The sequence below is a fragment of the Micromys minutus genome, assembly GCF_963924665.1.
Source record: "Micromys minutus genome assembly, chromosome: 15".
NCBI classification, from domain to species: Eukaryota; Metazoa; Chordata; class Mammalia; order Rodentia; family Muridae; genus Micromys; species Micromys minutus.
Window position 1 is genome coordinate 25,090,226 of NC_137984.1, and position 17,279 is coordinate 25,107,504.

The window sequence follows — 17,279 nt, forward strand, 5'->3', positions numbered from 1 at the left end:
ACAGAGCCAGCTGCTCTGAATTCAGTTCTTTCAAGCCACATGATAGAATCAGATAATTGACTAACAAAGATTGTCTTTTCATATTATTTAATATGTTCTGGAACACCCAGCCACTCCCACAAACACTTCATAAAAATATAAAACAAAACAAACAAAAAACTAATAAAGAATCAACAAAACCAGGGGCTGGTTCTTTGAGAAAATCAACAAAATCGATAAACACTTAGCCAGACTAACTAGAGAGCAAAGAGAGAGTATACAAATTATCAAAATCAGAAATGAAAAAGGAGACATAACAACAGAAACTTAGGAAATTCAAGAAATCATCTGACCTTACTACAAAAGTCTATACTCAACAAAACTGAAAAATCTAGAGAAAATGAACTAATTTCTAGACAGATACCACCTATGTCACAAGATGATTGCAGGAAGATCCAGAAAAATACTAGATTACATCTAAAAGGGAAGAAGAAGAGCAAATGATGGGGGGCACTCAAGGAGTATGTAGGCAGGGGCAGGGGAGAGGTGGCTTAGCAGTTAAGAATGTATGCTGCTCATGTGGAGGAGCTGAGGTAGTTTGTGAGTGTGTGTGTGTGTGTGTGTGTGTGTGTGTGTGTGTGTATGTTTGCTTGCTTGTTTCTTTTTTCCTCAGCACCCTTGTAAGGTAAATTATAATTGCTGTAACCTGTAATTCTAGATCCAGTATGATCTGTCAGCTTTGGTCTCAGAAGGCACTTGAACTCATCTGCATATACCTACTATTTAACACACATACACATAACTTAACAACAATAAAAGTAAATGTTTAAAATTGTTGTAGACCGAGGATATGGATCTGTTTGTCTAGAACCTGTTCAGCAAGCACAAGAAACTGTGTTCAGATCCCTAGTACCTAACATATGAGTCTAGAAAGCATAGAAACCAATAAGTAACCCCAAAACTATGGAATCAAAGATGGGAACCACTCAGAACATGCTGGTTTGCTAGCCTATCCAAAATAGCTTTATCAAGGTTCAGAGAGAAACTAAGTCTAAATCGATCATAAAGACTGATAAGGAATAGAACCAACACCAAATTTTGGGTTCTCCACATATCTGCATATGCACCCTGGATACATACATACACAGAGAGATACACAGACACACACAAATACACATACACACAGGCCAGCACATACACACAACATTTTGCTCAGCTCATTGGAAAATCCATAATCACATATATTCACAATACATAAATTCATATGCGATGACATTTGAAGCTACATTTTTGGAAAGAGAATGAAGAATTAGTGCTGACATATGTTAGCAGATGTGTGGCTCTCAACCTTCTTATTTATCTGATGTCAAATACAGCAGACTGAGTGTTTCATGCATAGCCTGCGATAAAGCAAATTGCTAGAAGTCAATTTCGCTTTAGGATGATAAACATGGCTATTAACAGAAATCAGGGGCTGTGGTAATCAGATCATCTGGGTTTGTTAATTTTAGCTGTGTCACAAAGATTCCTTGAGACTTGAATGGTGTTATAAGACAGGAGAGGTGCATTTCAAACATTTTGTTTTATGTCTCCTGTGTGTTCAACACAAAATGGGCGGGACTGTTGTAAGAGGATTAACTGCTCTTGCTTCTTGTGTCTTAAAGTATATTCTGGAAATCTACATAAAAATGCATTGTTATGTGGTTTCTTTTCAGCCTGAAACAAGCATTTAGTATAATAACTGTCATCATAAAATGAAATAAAATCAGTCAATTTTATAGTAGTAAGGAAACTGCAGGCTTCACACAGAGCAAAATAATTCAAGTCTAAGGTAAAATGGAACTTTTTCTACACTCAAAGCATGTAGAAATTATGTCAGTAAAGATAAGACACAGGTCTAACTATAATACCAATACAATTCCAAAGAAATTATATACGGATTATCACAAAGACAACGTTAAGTCTAATGAAAATAATTATAAAGATTTCACTTCATACTAAAATTAACACTCAAATTAAAGAACACACTCATTGTCTGAATAACATACATAAATTTTTCTTTGAACGTTTCTTTAAATAGATGCGTTTCTAAAATAACTGTGGGAAAAGTATTGTTTACCTGAACTTGATCTTAAGTTTTACAAAAATATATTAAATAAGCTAATCAGTGCTAAGGCCTCCTTTTATAAATTGTTCAAACTCCACAGTCTCTTAAATCACAACCTGCACTTATAAAAACACTATGAATTTCTTTATTTTGAGAAATGTATGATAGTGACTACCATGATCATGGTTACTCTACGGTGTCTAATGACCACACCTCTACAATTAGAGAAATAGCAAAGGCTAAAATTTAAGACAAAAAATTAATTAGAAAAGATGATACATTAATTACCATGGAAGCTCAAAGACTAAGAAAATTACTTGTAATTCATTATTTTGTATATGAATGAATACAAATGCAAAATATTTCTATAATTAAGTTTATGTTTAATATTAGAAGAAATTCTAATTTTGCTAACACATGAAAATAATTTCCTGGTCTGGGGATCTTTTTTAATGTTCTCATCTACTTTGTTTATTCAGATTTTAAAATCTTCCAGTATTTTAACTCAGTTTTTCAGATTCATAAGTGACTTTTTTTATACATTCTTTAATGTCTTTAATTCATGTTAAAATTCAGAAAACCAAAACAAACCCAAAACTCTAATTCGTAATATTGCCCATTGTGTTTATATTCTAAGATTAACTAAGTACTTTTCTTTTCTTTTTTTTTTTTTTTTTTTTTTTTGCTTTTTTTCCCTTTAACTTAATTGTTTTGTTGTGGAATAAACTTGACATGAACTCTCAAACCAAACCACTGATAATGGTTTTTAACTGAAATATGATTAAATTTTCTTTGGATTATGACATATTAGCAACAGAAGCTAATGCATTTACACTGAATCTCCATCCTACAAATCTATTTCTTCAAGCTCGCATTCTAAAACCTTGTTTTAATAATAAATAAACACCAACTCTTAGTCCCAAAATATGCCATATGTACTTAGCATAATGGAACAATTTAATCAGTTTTAGTTGTTAATTAGAAAGTGTTTTGATATGTAATGATCTTAACAGGCTGCTAAATCAACACAGTACTGTATGATTTCACAGAAACTCACCTGGCAGATTGTACTTTTACACTAAACATTCTATAGACATTAATCAAATGGTTACCATACTCCATGTATCTACAAACTTTGCTTGGTTATTAAGCAAACATGCAGTCTAAGATAATTATGGTGATAAAGTATTTTCAAGTTACAAATTCTTTTTATCCAAGAGAAGATATAGTAGTCAATATATTGATGAAGAACTTAGCGAGAACTTTAAACTAATAATTAACTAATTCACTGTATTTTTGTCTGGTTGCTTGCTTTGTTTAGGTAGCCTAGGCTCTGCATTCCTGCCTGCTACTATTCTGATAATGACTCAATTTGTATGAAGAGTGATTTAAGCTGAAATGAACATATCCAGTCTATTGGTTGATTTTTGCCATTATTTGCAGGCAGAATATCAAGTGGCACTTTTTTCTCTGGTCAAGTTGAATTTTAGACAGTTAAATTGAAAATTCCAAGTCCCCTAATTAGTATGCCTTATTGAGTAAGAACTGAGATGAGTGATAGATTCTTTACATCAATAAAATATTGTGTCCAAGTGGTGAGCCTGTCTTGAAAGTACTCAATCAACTCCCATGGAAGAAGGACTAGCTCAATTGCTGCTGAGAGTCAGAACCATTTCCAGGGACCTGTTGAGAGTCCTGGCTATATTTCGCCTTTAATTTCTGTGGCTAGAAATCTTGCTTAAAAGAATTCAATAGAAGCACAGATATCAGAAGATGAACATCCCATGCCCATCCGTTTCCTCCATGAGTTTTACATGATTTCACAGTTCCCTGGACCTTTCCTATTCTTCTCACTCTGGAGAATTTGAAAATGTCCTGAAATCTTTCTGTTCACTTTTGTGGAAATATGACTGAGACCACAGCATGGCAAATGTCTTAGGAAAGCCAACTGAGTTTTTGTGAAAAGATGTAATTTCACAACTGTGAGGGTCAGAGTATGCTGGCTTTGGAAGGTATTATGGACAGTGTTAGAGAAGTCATACTTTCAAACTCAGAGATTTCATTCATTACTCAGTAGTCAGTATTCTACTGCAGGTACCTGAGAACATAAAAAAAATATTGTCTATTGGAGATTATGAATTGAGAAGAAAGCAGAAATGATACACAGGTACTTTTCAAATAATTATCTTTAAAAATATCTTTGAAGCTAGGATGCAGCTTGCCTTTGTCTTTGGTTGGATGAGGAATGTGTTTTTAGTATCATGAACACTAGTTCGTCGTGGTAAAGGCTCTGGGTAGGCAACAGCTTAGCTTCTCTATTTTGCATGAGTTCAGTAGGTATTATTTTCTGCAATAGCACATTTTCATCAGTTTGTAGAGAGTAACAGTAGTCTAGTAATAGCTTGACTTGATTGGAAGTTTTCATAGTGTTTTTGGCCAAGAACTCAGTTAGATATATCCCATTCCTAGAAATGACATCTTTATTTGATAATGCAAGACAGTCACGATGGTCACTTGGTTCACTATCTCCCCAGTTATTTGGTGATTCAATTTTGTTCTCTTTCAAATATGAATATATCTTATGAAGCTCCTACTGTATGAGATTTCCATGCAATTGCTCAATGGCCCTTAGTTTTAACTGTTTCTCCTGTATTCTCTCTCTTAATTGTCTCTTACTTCCCCCTTTCCAATTGTTTCTTTTTAATATGAGGAAAAATTAAAAAAAAACATATGCATTTGTTTGGGAGGGTAGGTTAGAAGGATCTAGAAGAAGGTGGGGAAAAAGCTATAAACAGAAAATATTACATAACAAATAAATTGCAAAACTCAAGTAGTGTTCTTTGACATGCTTAAAACGTATCATATCCTCAATCTTTTATGAAAAGATAAAATACTACTGTTCTAAAATTAAAAATAATTTGCAAAACTCAATTAGTGTTATTTGACATGCTCATAAAAATGTATCATATCCTCGATCTTTTATGAAAAGATAAAATAAAAGTACCACTGTTCTAAAATTAAAAAGTAACCATAAAATGACTACTAATGTCATTCTCCTATGCTCCTAGATCACGTTCACGCTCAGCCATCATCAAAGAAGCATCCTTCTGCATCAAGTGGGATTAAATTCATCTTAATTGGTATATATTTTTGAAAACTTTCATTTTGATGTAAGAGAATTTAAGTTAAGAAATTATATAAAACTGTGCCTAAAGTTTGGTGTTATCAAGAATATAAGGCAGAGAGTTTCCAAGGATACCACAAGAAAACTCAAAGGATAACTTACCTGGACTCACAGAGGCTCTCAAAGACAGAAGCACCAACCAAGGAGCCTGCATGAGTTTTTAAGTAGGTACATATGTTACAGTTGTGTAGCTTTGTCTTATTATGGAGCCCTAACATGGGAGCAAGGGCTGTCCCTGACTCTGTTGCCTGTGCCTTTTGGACTTTTCCCTCTTATTGTGTTGCCTTGTCTGGATTTAATAGAAAAGAAGGTGAGTATTCTTACTGCAACATTTTATGGCCTGGCTGTATGATATCCATGAAAGAGCTGCCCTCTTCAGAGCATGACATTGAGTGTGGGAGCAAGGAAAAGAAGAGGGAGGAAAAACTATTTGGGATATAAATAAGCAAAGAAACAAACAAATTCCATGGCTTCTAATGGATCTCTATATTTCTTTTCATCAGCTGCAGGAGGGAACTTCTATAATGATAGTTGAATAAGGCACTGACCTATGAGTATAGCAGAATATCATTAAGAGTTACTACTTATCTTTCTACATTTTTTAAAAAATCACAATTATTTAGTTTTGCCTGTGAGTCCTAGGTTATCTTGTCTTTTGGCCACTCATGAAGTTCCAGGAATGGGTTCCATCTTATTGAATGGGCCTTAGGTCAAACCATTCATTGGTTGGTTATGCTCATAAGCTTTGTATCACAAAAGTTCTAGCATGTCCTCCAGGTAGTAGATGAGATAATGTGTTTGCAGCTAGATTGGTGTTTATGGCTCATTTTCAATAGCTAGCATACACAGTCATTTCCTGCATGAAAGATGCTAGAACATAGGGGAAAGACTCTATATTGGCACCAGATAAACTCCTTGCTCAATATAGGAGCTGTCTTCAGCATAGCTGGTCTCTGCAACTTTATTGTTTTTTTGCACTCCTGTTCTCGATATCATTTTATCCACCATTACAACCACTTTGACAATAGAGAGGAGAGGAAAAGGAGTAGAGAAAAAAAGAAAAGAGATCCTTGAATGAAGTCAGGGTAAGGAAGTCTTTCCTACTGCTTATGAGCATTAGCTCCTTTGGGCAAGTTTGATCTTCACTGTCAGGATGTAAAATTTATTCTTGTTGTTTCTTCTTTGTGCAGGTCTACTTAACAAACTTTGACAAACAGTAATCAGTAAACCACAACCCTCACCCAACAACCCACCCTACTTCTCTGAGCTCTAACATTTATACACATCAAATGTCTCCAGAATTCCCAATGACACAGAATTGCAGAAACTCTGTAGCTATCAAATCATATTCCTGCTAGAGCATGAGACAAATTATAGTCAGTTCCTGTGGACAATCTGAAGCAGCATTATATCCCACACCTAGGATTAAAACAAAATTATAATCTTATATTATTTCTATGTTTTCTAAAGAAACAAAATTCCAAAATGGGTACTACATTTCAGCAATGGGGCCTTACTGTTAGTTTGTGGAGAACAGCCTATACATTTGGCAGTAGTCTAGGATGTTTGAGGATATGCTTGGGCTTATTAGCCTACAATTCATTAGATGTAATCCAATCCTGTTACTGAAAACTTATTTTGGGGACAATACATGGCCACTTGAAACTGTCTCTTTCATTATTTGAAAATTTTATTTATAATAACATTACAATCTATGTAAAAAAAAGCCTTTGTTGCCTAAATGAAAGCATAGACATGATTTTTAAATTATTCAGTTAAATTTAGACAAAATAAGAGTTTGTAGACATACTTACATTTAATTTCAAGCCATAACATGCACTTGAATATTAAGAATGTAATGTGAAATACATTCACTCTTGCATGCACACACACACACACACACACACATATAATTTACTTTCTTTGTTAATAAACACATTGGATATATTTGTTGAATTAAAATGGAACACATACTTACCTAAAAATACTTGCACAAGAAATAAATCTATTTCTGCTGCATCTGCATGTTACAGTGCACATGTAGGGGTCAAAGGACACCAAGTGGAAGTTGATTTTCTTTTTTCTACATGTGAACACTGAGAGCTAAACTCAGATGATCATCCATGGCGTCAAGTTCTGGCAACCACAAGGCTATCTTTCTGGCCCTCTAAATTCTTTTCTTAACGCTGATTTCTAAGTAGCATAAAGACACAGTTCAGTATCTTTTCATAAGTTACAATCGCAGTTATATTTAAGTCAAAATATGTTTTGTAGATATAGCATATCATCTAAATCATTTAAAATATAGCTTACGTTTGTGGAATGAGGAAAGTATTCTGAAAAGAAATTTATCTTACTTAGTTTTCAAATGAGTTATACTAGTGTGCTTACTTGAGTATGTTTTCTATGGCAAATGGAAGCAGTCTTGAATCTTATAATTACAAACTGTGGAGGCACTGGTCTCCCTTAATTACTTCTGAGAATTGGGCACAAAGTGCCTCATTAAATTATTCAGTGAATAAAATACATCTTTGATAAAGGACAAGATAATGTTCACCTTTTATTTTTCTTCATTAATGATGCCAGAGATTGTTTTAAGAGAAAAGAAGCAAGTTTGCCTTAAAATGAAGAATCACACTGAATTTACCAGTGACACCATTTAGATAAGCTCCAGTCTTCCACTCCCCCCTCTCCCTCTCTCCTGCTTGTTTGTATGAAATAGGAAGTCAAGTCAACCAGACTGTCCTCAACCTCAAAGACCCACCTGCATCTGCCTCCTGAGTTCTGGGATTAAATTACATACCACCATGCCTGAGCTCATTTATCTTACTAGTTTATCCAGCAGTTTTTATGGAAATATTTTTAGGTTTAAAAATTAGCAAAAAAATTTATAATAGGATAAAAATTCAATTTATTTTCAGAACCGGGTATTCCCTGTGGCATACACACAATGAACATTCTTCCTAAACAGAAATAGAAGACGACACAACAGCCAGCATTCCTAACAATGCATTGTGCTACATCCTTATCCGGGGTTTATTTCGAACTGTTTTAATTATGTAAACCCATATAGTGGAATAAGTGTTAATAAAGTTCAATTTAAATGAACATAAATTAAAAATTCTCTATCTCTTTAGCCTATTATATTTATTTAGATTCCAGAGTATAGGCAGTGACTATGAAGTTTCAGTTTCAAAAAATTAATCACAGAAGCATATATGTCAATTATCTTCTGATCTACAGGACAGAGACACATGTACATTAGCCAGTTTTGACAACAGATTGGGAAATTTACATATATCCTAAGAAGAGAAAGCTCAAGTTCCCTTTGTCAGTGTTGAAGTTGTGGATGTTTACATAGGTATGCTTCTTGATTAGGAATTCACAGACTCATTATTCCCCAATTTAAGGTATATTCTCACATATCTAATGTGAACATCAATAACATTTCCATAAAGTTCTCGATTCTCTCTCTCTTTCCCTATCTCCCTCCCTCCTCTTCCCATTATAATTTTACAATTACCTACAACAAACAGCACAAAAGAATTGATTTACTCTATTTCCAAACAAGAGTCTTTTCACTAACCTTATACAGTAGTGGTAATTTTCCTAATTTCAGGAGTGCAATTTGATTTGTAGTATTTTTCAACTTTGTAATTCGTTTTAAATCATCCATAGTTCCATAACTCACGTCGATGACATCAGCCTTAAAAAAGGAGAAACAAATGAAGAAAAATAAAACCTTAAAGCAAGTGTAATGGCAGTCACCCAACTATTTATAGTGACACAAATCTTCCAATGCAACTTAATTTTCCATCTGATTCTGTACTAATATTTACTTTCTAATTTGACTGATTACAGTGTTGCCTGATCACAAGGACAAACCTTAGTCATTGCTTGTCTTAGTCAGGGTTTCTATTCCTGCACAAAATCTAATGAACAAGAAGCAAGTTTGGGAGGAAAGGGTTTATTCAGCTTACACTTCCACATTGCTGTTTATCACCAAAGGAAGTCAGTACTGGAACACTCACAGCTCAGAAACATAGAGGCAGGAGCTGATGCAGAGGCCATGGAGGGGTATTGTTTACAGGTTTTCTTTCCCTGGCTTGCTCAGCTTGCTTTATTATAGGACCCAGGATCACATCACCCACAATGAGGTAGCCCCCCCCCCCCTTAATCACTAATTTGAAAAAATTCCTTACATCTGGATCTTATTAAGGTATTTCCTTAAGGGAGGCTCATTTCTCTGTGATCATTCCAGCTTGTGTCAAGTTAACACACAAACCCCCATCTAATACATTGCTTCTCTGCCTCCTCCCTCCTATGCAAGTTGTGAAATTCCATGATGATTTTCCTATACTCATCTTTCATGAATCATTTTACAAATATTTTCTTTAGGATCAATAATAATTGCCAATCTCAGGCTTGTGGGCTCCATAAGTCATCATCACTATTATTTCCAAAGTTTTTTGAGAATAACTGTGCATAATGATTCAAGTTGTTCATGTGACCAGAAATCAACACCATGCATATGTTTTGTCTCTCCACCAAAATACTGTTTGGTGCTCTGGTCTTGAAAATATGGTATCAAATAATTGTTCCTGCCTCACTTCCACCACAGCCTACTTCCATATTGTTCTCTTTTGAAAGATTCCCCCTTTTCTCAAGTAAAGCATTTATGATTATGTGACACCTCTGCCAGCAGTCCTGATTCCTGTTAACGCTTCCCTCCTTAAGAAATTCTGAACTGCAGAACCCATCCAAGACATTCCTAGCAGGCCAGGTGATTCCTTTCAGCTCTGCTGATTGTTATGTTTGTTAATAAAACAACAGTTATACCTTCTAAGGATTATGTATTAAAATATATTCATTCAAATTTCAAATAATAATGTAGCTTGCCATCGACAGGATGATGAACAATGTGGAAGGAAGTAGACAGAGAAGAAGAGAGTGGGATTCAGACCTCAGCTAAAACTAAGGCATCAGGAAGGACATAAATAGTGTCCTTGGAAAATCCTTTTGAGCTCTGTTTCAAAAATTTTCAACTACCATAAGGAGTCCAGAATCAATGGATGCATGCCAATTCCCAGTTCCATATTCTATGGAATAAACCTGTGATCCAAGCCAGACAAAGGAGCAACTCCCCGTGGGCAACCCTTCTTAATGAAATTAGTGATGTCAAGATAGTCTTCTGTAGGAATGACTAAAGGCCCATTTGTCTTCTGGAAAATTCTAGATTCACTCAGGGTAATGATTAAAATTTACCATCACTTTTTGCTCTCTCATTCATCAAAATCTTCAAAACTTTGCTACTATACCAAGGCCATACCAAACCTTACCTATTAGGTAAATTGTATTTCACCTTTACACAATTATAAAACTTTAACTAGTTTTACTACAAATAAATAATCTGGCAGCATCTGTTAAGGACTGCCCTTTCCTATGCCCGTGGTGTTGTGTATGTGTGTGTGTTGTATGAGTATGTTAGAATTTGTGTTTGTGTGTGTGTGTGTGTGTGTGTGTGTGTGTGTGTGTGTGTGTGTGTGTGAAAATGTACATGTAGGTGTGTGCATAGTTTAAATACCTATGAACTCAGGAAGTTGGACACCACAGAATCAAACAACTCTATTAAAAAATGGGTTAGAGAGATAAACAAAAAGTTCTCAATTGAGGAATATCGAATGGCTGAAAAGCATCTAAGGAAGTGCTAGACATCATTAGCCATCGGGGAAATGCAAATAAAAACAGCCTTGAGATACCACCTCACACCAACCAGAATGGCTAAGATCAAAAATTCAGATGACAGCAGATGCTGGCAAGGATGCAGAGAAAGAGGAACGCTTCTCCACTGTTGGTGGGGTTGTAAACTGGTACAACCACTCTGGAAATCAGTCTGGCGATTCCTCAGAAAATTGGACATAGTACTACCTGAAGACACTGCAGAGAAGCTCCAACATAAAACAAAGACACATGCACCACAATGTTCATAGCAGCCCTATTTATAATAGCCATAAAATGGAAAGAACCCAGATATCCTTCAGTATATGAATGGATGCAAAACTTGTGGTATATTTACACAATGGAGTACTACTCAGGTATCAGAAACAATGACTTTATGAAATTCTTAAGAAAATTGCTGCATCTAGAGAATATTATCCTGAGTGAGATAGCCCAGTCACAAAAGAACAGACATAATATGCACTCACTGATAATTGGATACTAACCCCCAGAAACCTCTGAACACCCCAGAAACAACTCACAGACTATATGAAGTTCTAGAAAAAAAAAAAGAAAAACCATTATGCTTAATCTTTACACACTAAGAAAACGTTGACTAATTCCAGGTTACATCTTGTTTTACATGTACTTTATGCTCATTGTAACAAGTAAGATCTTAAGGCACACTATCAAACCTTAAAAAAAAACAAGAACTGACAAAAATGTATTCTTATACTTTTATGCAAAAATGCTTAAAATCTGTACATTTATCTTTGTTTTTTAAAATAAAGTTGTTCAATTAAAAAAAAAAAGGAAGAAAATTTCCCTGTAGCAGTAGATCACATAAGATTTTCTCCAATTATTCAACATACGTTATTGGTACCTATGGCTTGTAATTAAATAATTATGCAAACTAAGAAGGTAAGTTATATTTTCAAGTGTATTTGACACAAAATGTAATTGTTAATACACTCTGTCATGATTGTTTTTATTATAATTTTCTTCTTAATAAAATATGATTTAATCAATGCCTTACTGTAATTTTTGAGTTTACAGATACTATAACCATATGAATAAATGTTGATCTATAATCTTAAAAGCCTAATTAAAATGATCATATAATATTAATGATCGCATTGTAAAAAAGGAATTTTATATTTTTGTTTCAAATTAGTAAGCTATACACTAATTATGTGAGAGTCAATGACAGAACTTGAAAATAGAGTACAACTCTATTGGTCATATTAATGAACATATTTGTCATATTAAGAAATGGTTAAGGGAAAATTCACAGTTTTGAGTGGATAAAAGCACATGGTTGCTCATTATTCACTCACACCCATACACACACACACACACACACACACACACACACACATGCATGCACACACAAAAATAAACACATATATTACAATTACACAGTATCAATCATGAAAAATGTTACATTATTGAGTCACATTAAAAGTCTAATTATTTCTTCACTGCATGTTAAATACATGCCATCAGATTGAAGATATTTGCATATAAGACATTTCCTCTTCACAGCAGTTTCTCTGTACAGACAAAATTATACCAATCAGTTTTAGCTAATGTGTATTGAGGTTATATTCTAAAGAGTAATAATTATAGTTGTCTCAGTTTTTTAATGATTTGGTGAGTTAATAAATGAATCTATTGACTTTGGAAGATTTTTGTTTGAGCATGTTCTTTCTGAAATTTTTTCCTACTTACCTAGAAGAAAAATAAAAATCATACTCAACAAAAATTATTGAATTATTCTGATGCTAAAATTAACATATAATGATATTTTAAAATGCCAAACCGTTTCTTTCCACATGCATTTATGGGACAATGACTCTCTTCTGACTGTATTTCTCCTATCATGCTAGAAACCATCTAATAGACGATCAGCTACACATTCATATACATATGCATATACATATACAGAACATTTATGTCCCAAACTAGATATGAAGTCAATTTTTATACTTTAACAAGGAACAAATAACTTTAAAAACAAACCACAGCAACTCTCTATATTAATCCATGTTAAAAATATTTTACTAGGATGAGATCAAAGTTGGTTCAGATAGAAATGACTGAGATTTTCAATAAATATTTAAGTAAAAGTAAATAGTATTGAAATATTAGCTAAGCTTGGAATTGAAATATGGTGAAATGACACTATCTACCAAAGGATGGTTTCTTTCCATGGTCTTTAATGGAAATATCTTGAACCAAAATAGTTGTTAAATAAAAGTCATAGAAACCTGAAGGCAAGTCTTCCTTGTATAATTGGTATTATAAAAAATTAAGGTAATTAAATGATTTTAGAGATGACATTGTGTTATCAAATACTTGCTCAAAGTATTGTAATTTTAGAGTAAAAAATGCTTTCTTAAAATATCATGCTTTAGAGGTGTTAGTCAGATATGAATAGGAAAGAATTACAATAACTAAAATAATATGTGATAAATCCATGTGCCAGGCACACAGTACAGAGTAACCATCTCAGATTGCAATCCAATATTGGCTCCATATCATGCATAAAGAAAGGAAGGCCTAGAAAAAGTAACCATCTGCCAACACTTTATCCCTGGAAATTAGGAGCAGCACAGACCCTCTGTTGTCATCTCCTAGAAATCATTTGATCAAGAAAACTTTTAACAAAAGATCCCAATGATTGAAGAAACATTCTTGGTGCTCTCTTGCTAAATAGGACCAGTCTGCGGAACAAAGGCTCTGCTTAAAACTACATTTCTCTAGGGCTTTGGGAAAAGTGTTTGATGTACACAGCTGAAGCCCTGACTTCAGGTCCACAGGGAATATCTAAAATGCTGATACTCAGCCTATCACCTCAGTCTTGAGGACAGATAAAACAATCCCTGCAGTATTGTCACCAAAGGATGTGAATACATGAGCTCTGGGAAAAATGAGAACCCTGCATCAAAAACAAGGTGACAAGTGTTAGAAGACAAATAAGATCCTTCTCTGTCCTCCACTCAGACTGACAAGATCACTCCTTCTGCACAGACATTTATGACACATTTTACACTGTGCTATCCCCACACCACCACACATGAAGTAAAATAATTTGCAGATTTGTTTTGTTATGTATTAGAACCATCAAAACAGGATCTCTGATAATCATTCCATTTTGGTTTCTTTCACTGGCATTGCACAATTTTACAGCCTCAGCAGCCAAAACAATAAAAGTTTACTTTTTTATCTGTATTAGTAAGGCTCTGGCAGAGCCTCTCAGGAGATTAGGCTGTAATATTAGGCTCCTGTCAGGAAACATTTCTTGGTTTCTCCAATGTTGTCTGGATTTGGTGACTGTATATGGCATGGATCCCCAGGTGGAGCAGTCTCTGTATGGACTTTTCTTTAGTCTCTGCTCCCCTCGTTGTCCCTGTATTTCTAACAACAGCTGAAGTATTCTGAGAATGCAGACACCAATGTAGGAGTTAGAGAAAGGACTGAAGCAAATGAAAGGGTTTGCAACCCCATAGGAGAACAACAATATTAATCAGCCAAACCTACCAGAGCTGCCAGGGACTAAAACACCAACCAATGAGCACACATGGAGTAACCCAAGGTTCTAGCTTCATAAGTAGCAGAGGATAGCACTGTCTGGCATCAGTAGCAGGAGAAGCCATTTGTCCTGTGAAGGCTCTTTTCTATAGTGTAGGAGAATGCCAGGGGGATGAAGTGGGAATGGGAGAATCCTCGTAGAAGCAGGGAGATACAGGAGGTATCTACTCTTAGACAAGGCCCTACTCTTAGACAAAGAAATAAAGGCAACCATTGGTTTCTGAGAATGGGAGAACCTGTTTTCTGAGAGGGATGATTTTTTTGATCTTCTTACATAAATAACTTCTAACATGAACGTCATACAAACCCAAGTAGCCAGCCCCAAATACATGTACATATTAATAACACTTAATGGACCCAGTACCTAATATGCTGTGTGTGTGTGTGTGTGTGTGTGTGTGTGTGTACATTAAAGACAATAGTAAATATAGGAATGCCACATAGTTTAGGTGGAGTTGGGAGAACATTGGAAGAGGTGAAGGGAAGAAGGAAGGCTTGAAAGGATGTAAACATAATATTTATGAATGATGAAATTATCAAAAATAATTTACAAATATGAAGCAAAATAACCCTAAAATAGTTTTGTAATTTACTGAAGAAAAACTATATCTTTAAACGTTTTAATAATTTAATTAGTTTATTTTATTATTTTGAATATGATGATAATGATAATAATGTCTACATGTCTGTGTTCACATGTGTATGTGTGTATATGCATGGGCAGACAATTGTAATGAAGTAAATGTAGAGGACTTAGGACAACTTACTACAGGTGTTCGTTTACTCTTTCTACTAGTGTGAATTCTAAGGAATGAAATTGGGATGTCAGGCTTAGCAGCAAGAGCCTAGATCATTCCCAAAAATCTAGATAATATTAAGGAGATGCAGATGATTAATAAAATGTTAGGATGAAGTGATGATATCTACTTGTGTAATTAAAAATAATAACATCAGACCAACAAAAATATTTAAACTATTTTCATCAAATATAAAATATACAGCTCACATATGCACAAAAATGTAAACAGGAAGCACTATTTACAAATAAAATGAATAATTTTCTAATTTTTATTCTGCCTTATTCTGTTAGAGTCAATAATCACACTAGCTAGAAAGAAACACGGAATCTCAATCAAACAAATGTAAAATTATATTTGATAGAATTATTTACACCAGATGACTATATTATAATCTATTAAAATGACAGAGCGCTATATGTTAGTAAAGAAGAAGCTGGACTTCTGATAGATTCTCATTCTTGTTGGTATAAATACCATACAACAGGTTAATAAAGATTTGTAATGAAATAAATACTTTGTAATAAATGCATGGGCTGATAAAAATAAACAGGGATTTATCAGTCATAGAGTAGCCAGGAGAATCCTCTTGTCTGCAGAAAACTGTACAGAGAGGCAACCAAACCGTGAATGAATAAATAAAATGTGTGTGTTAGTGTGCATGTGTGTATGTGCATGTCTTTGTGTGTGTGTGTAACAAGAATAGCAGATGGTGGAAAACAAGGATCACCACACAGAAAAGAAACATTTGTAATTCTAAAGTGGAATAAAGTGAGGAGAGTCCTAATGAGGAGAATCAAAAAGATAAAAATAATCATCAAATGAACATGTCTTCATTTTAAAAGTAAAACTATTATTCAGTATTTCTAATGAAGCATTCTGTATGACTACTCTCCTCTAAACACAGTTATGGTATAGTTGTTATCTTCTCATGTCTTAGAAATGAGACAGATTCTTGGCATTACTCTCATTTTATACACTTGAAATTAAAGCATAGAATTAAAGACAGGGTAAGAGTGGGCAAAGACAAAGCCTCTACTCCTGTGACTTATGCCACTTAAGTAAATGTTGGAAATTTGAACGTTACATTTTTGTTTAATGTCTTTCAACATGGTTGGCAATTACTTTTTAATGACATCTAAAAATAAGGTACTATTAGAGACACAAGGTTTTGTTGAGTTTTATTCATGTATGATCAGAGGTGACAAGCATATCTAGAACATACACACAAATACACACACACACACACACACACACACACACACACACAATTTGAGTATCAAAAACAGAAAATCTGAAAAACTAATGAAATAAAGTAATCAAATAGAGGTATATCCATCAACAGTCTTCCAGTAATGGTTAAAGTTAGCTGTCAACTTTAAGAATATAGAGCAAGCAGGGACTTGGTCCCTGGACATACCCACTAAAGAGTTATCTTGATTGCATTAATTGGTAGGGGAAGACCTATTCCCTCTTGATGGAAATTCTAGACTCCATAGAATTTAAAAGAAATAAGCTGAGCATCAGAATGCATGCATATTTATTCCTTCCTGTTCCCTGCTTTTGGATTCAATATAACCAATGATTCATAATCCTAGTCTTTTGCCACTCCTGATAATTTATAATAGGAAAATATGGGAGACAGGTTATTTATGGAACAAAAAAATATATGCCAGACTCTATGTAGTTTGGGAAACTATAGATGCAATTAATTTACAAAGTATTAATAGTGTTTAAGTATTGCTTTGAAGCAGCTGCTTTTTTATTGGGTAGATTACTATACATATCAGTGTCTAAAGATTTCTTTATTATTACTGAGATCCTTGTTCAGTGGCATGTGAAAGGCCTTGACAATGTATTAGTGAATGCCAAATATGTGTTTTAATATGATGGATATTTA

The 17,279-nt window shown here is 34.2% G+C and overlaps 1 protein-coding gene across 1 annotated transcript in view; it reads right to left on the reverse strand.

The window, feature by feature from the left end:
• The window catches only part of NAALADL2 (N-acetylated alpha-linked acidic dipeptidase like 2), a gene marked incomplete at its 3' end in the record, with an annotated part of 819,915 nt that overhangs the window by 477,824 nt on the left and 324,812 nt on the right, over positions 1-17,279 (reverse strand). Inside the window, exon 4 of the mRNA XM_080929559.1 lies at positions 8,857-8,976. Coding sequence (XP_080785685.1) covers positions 8,857-8,976 — 120 coding nt within the window. The remainder of the gene's footprint in view (positions 1-8,856; positions 8,977-17,279) is intronic.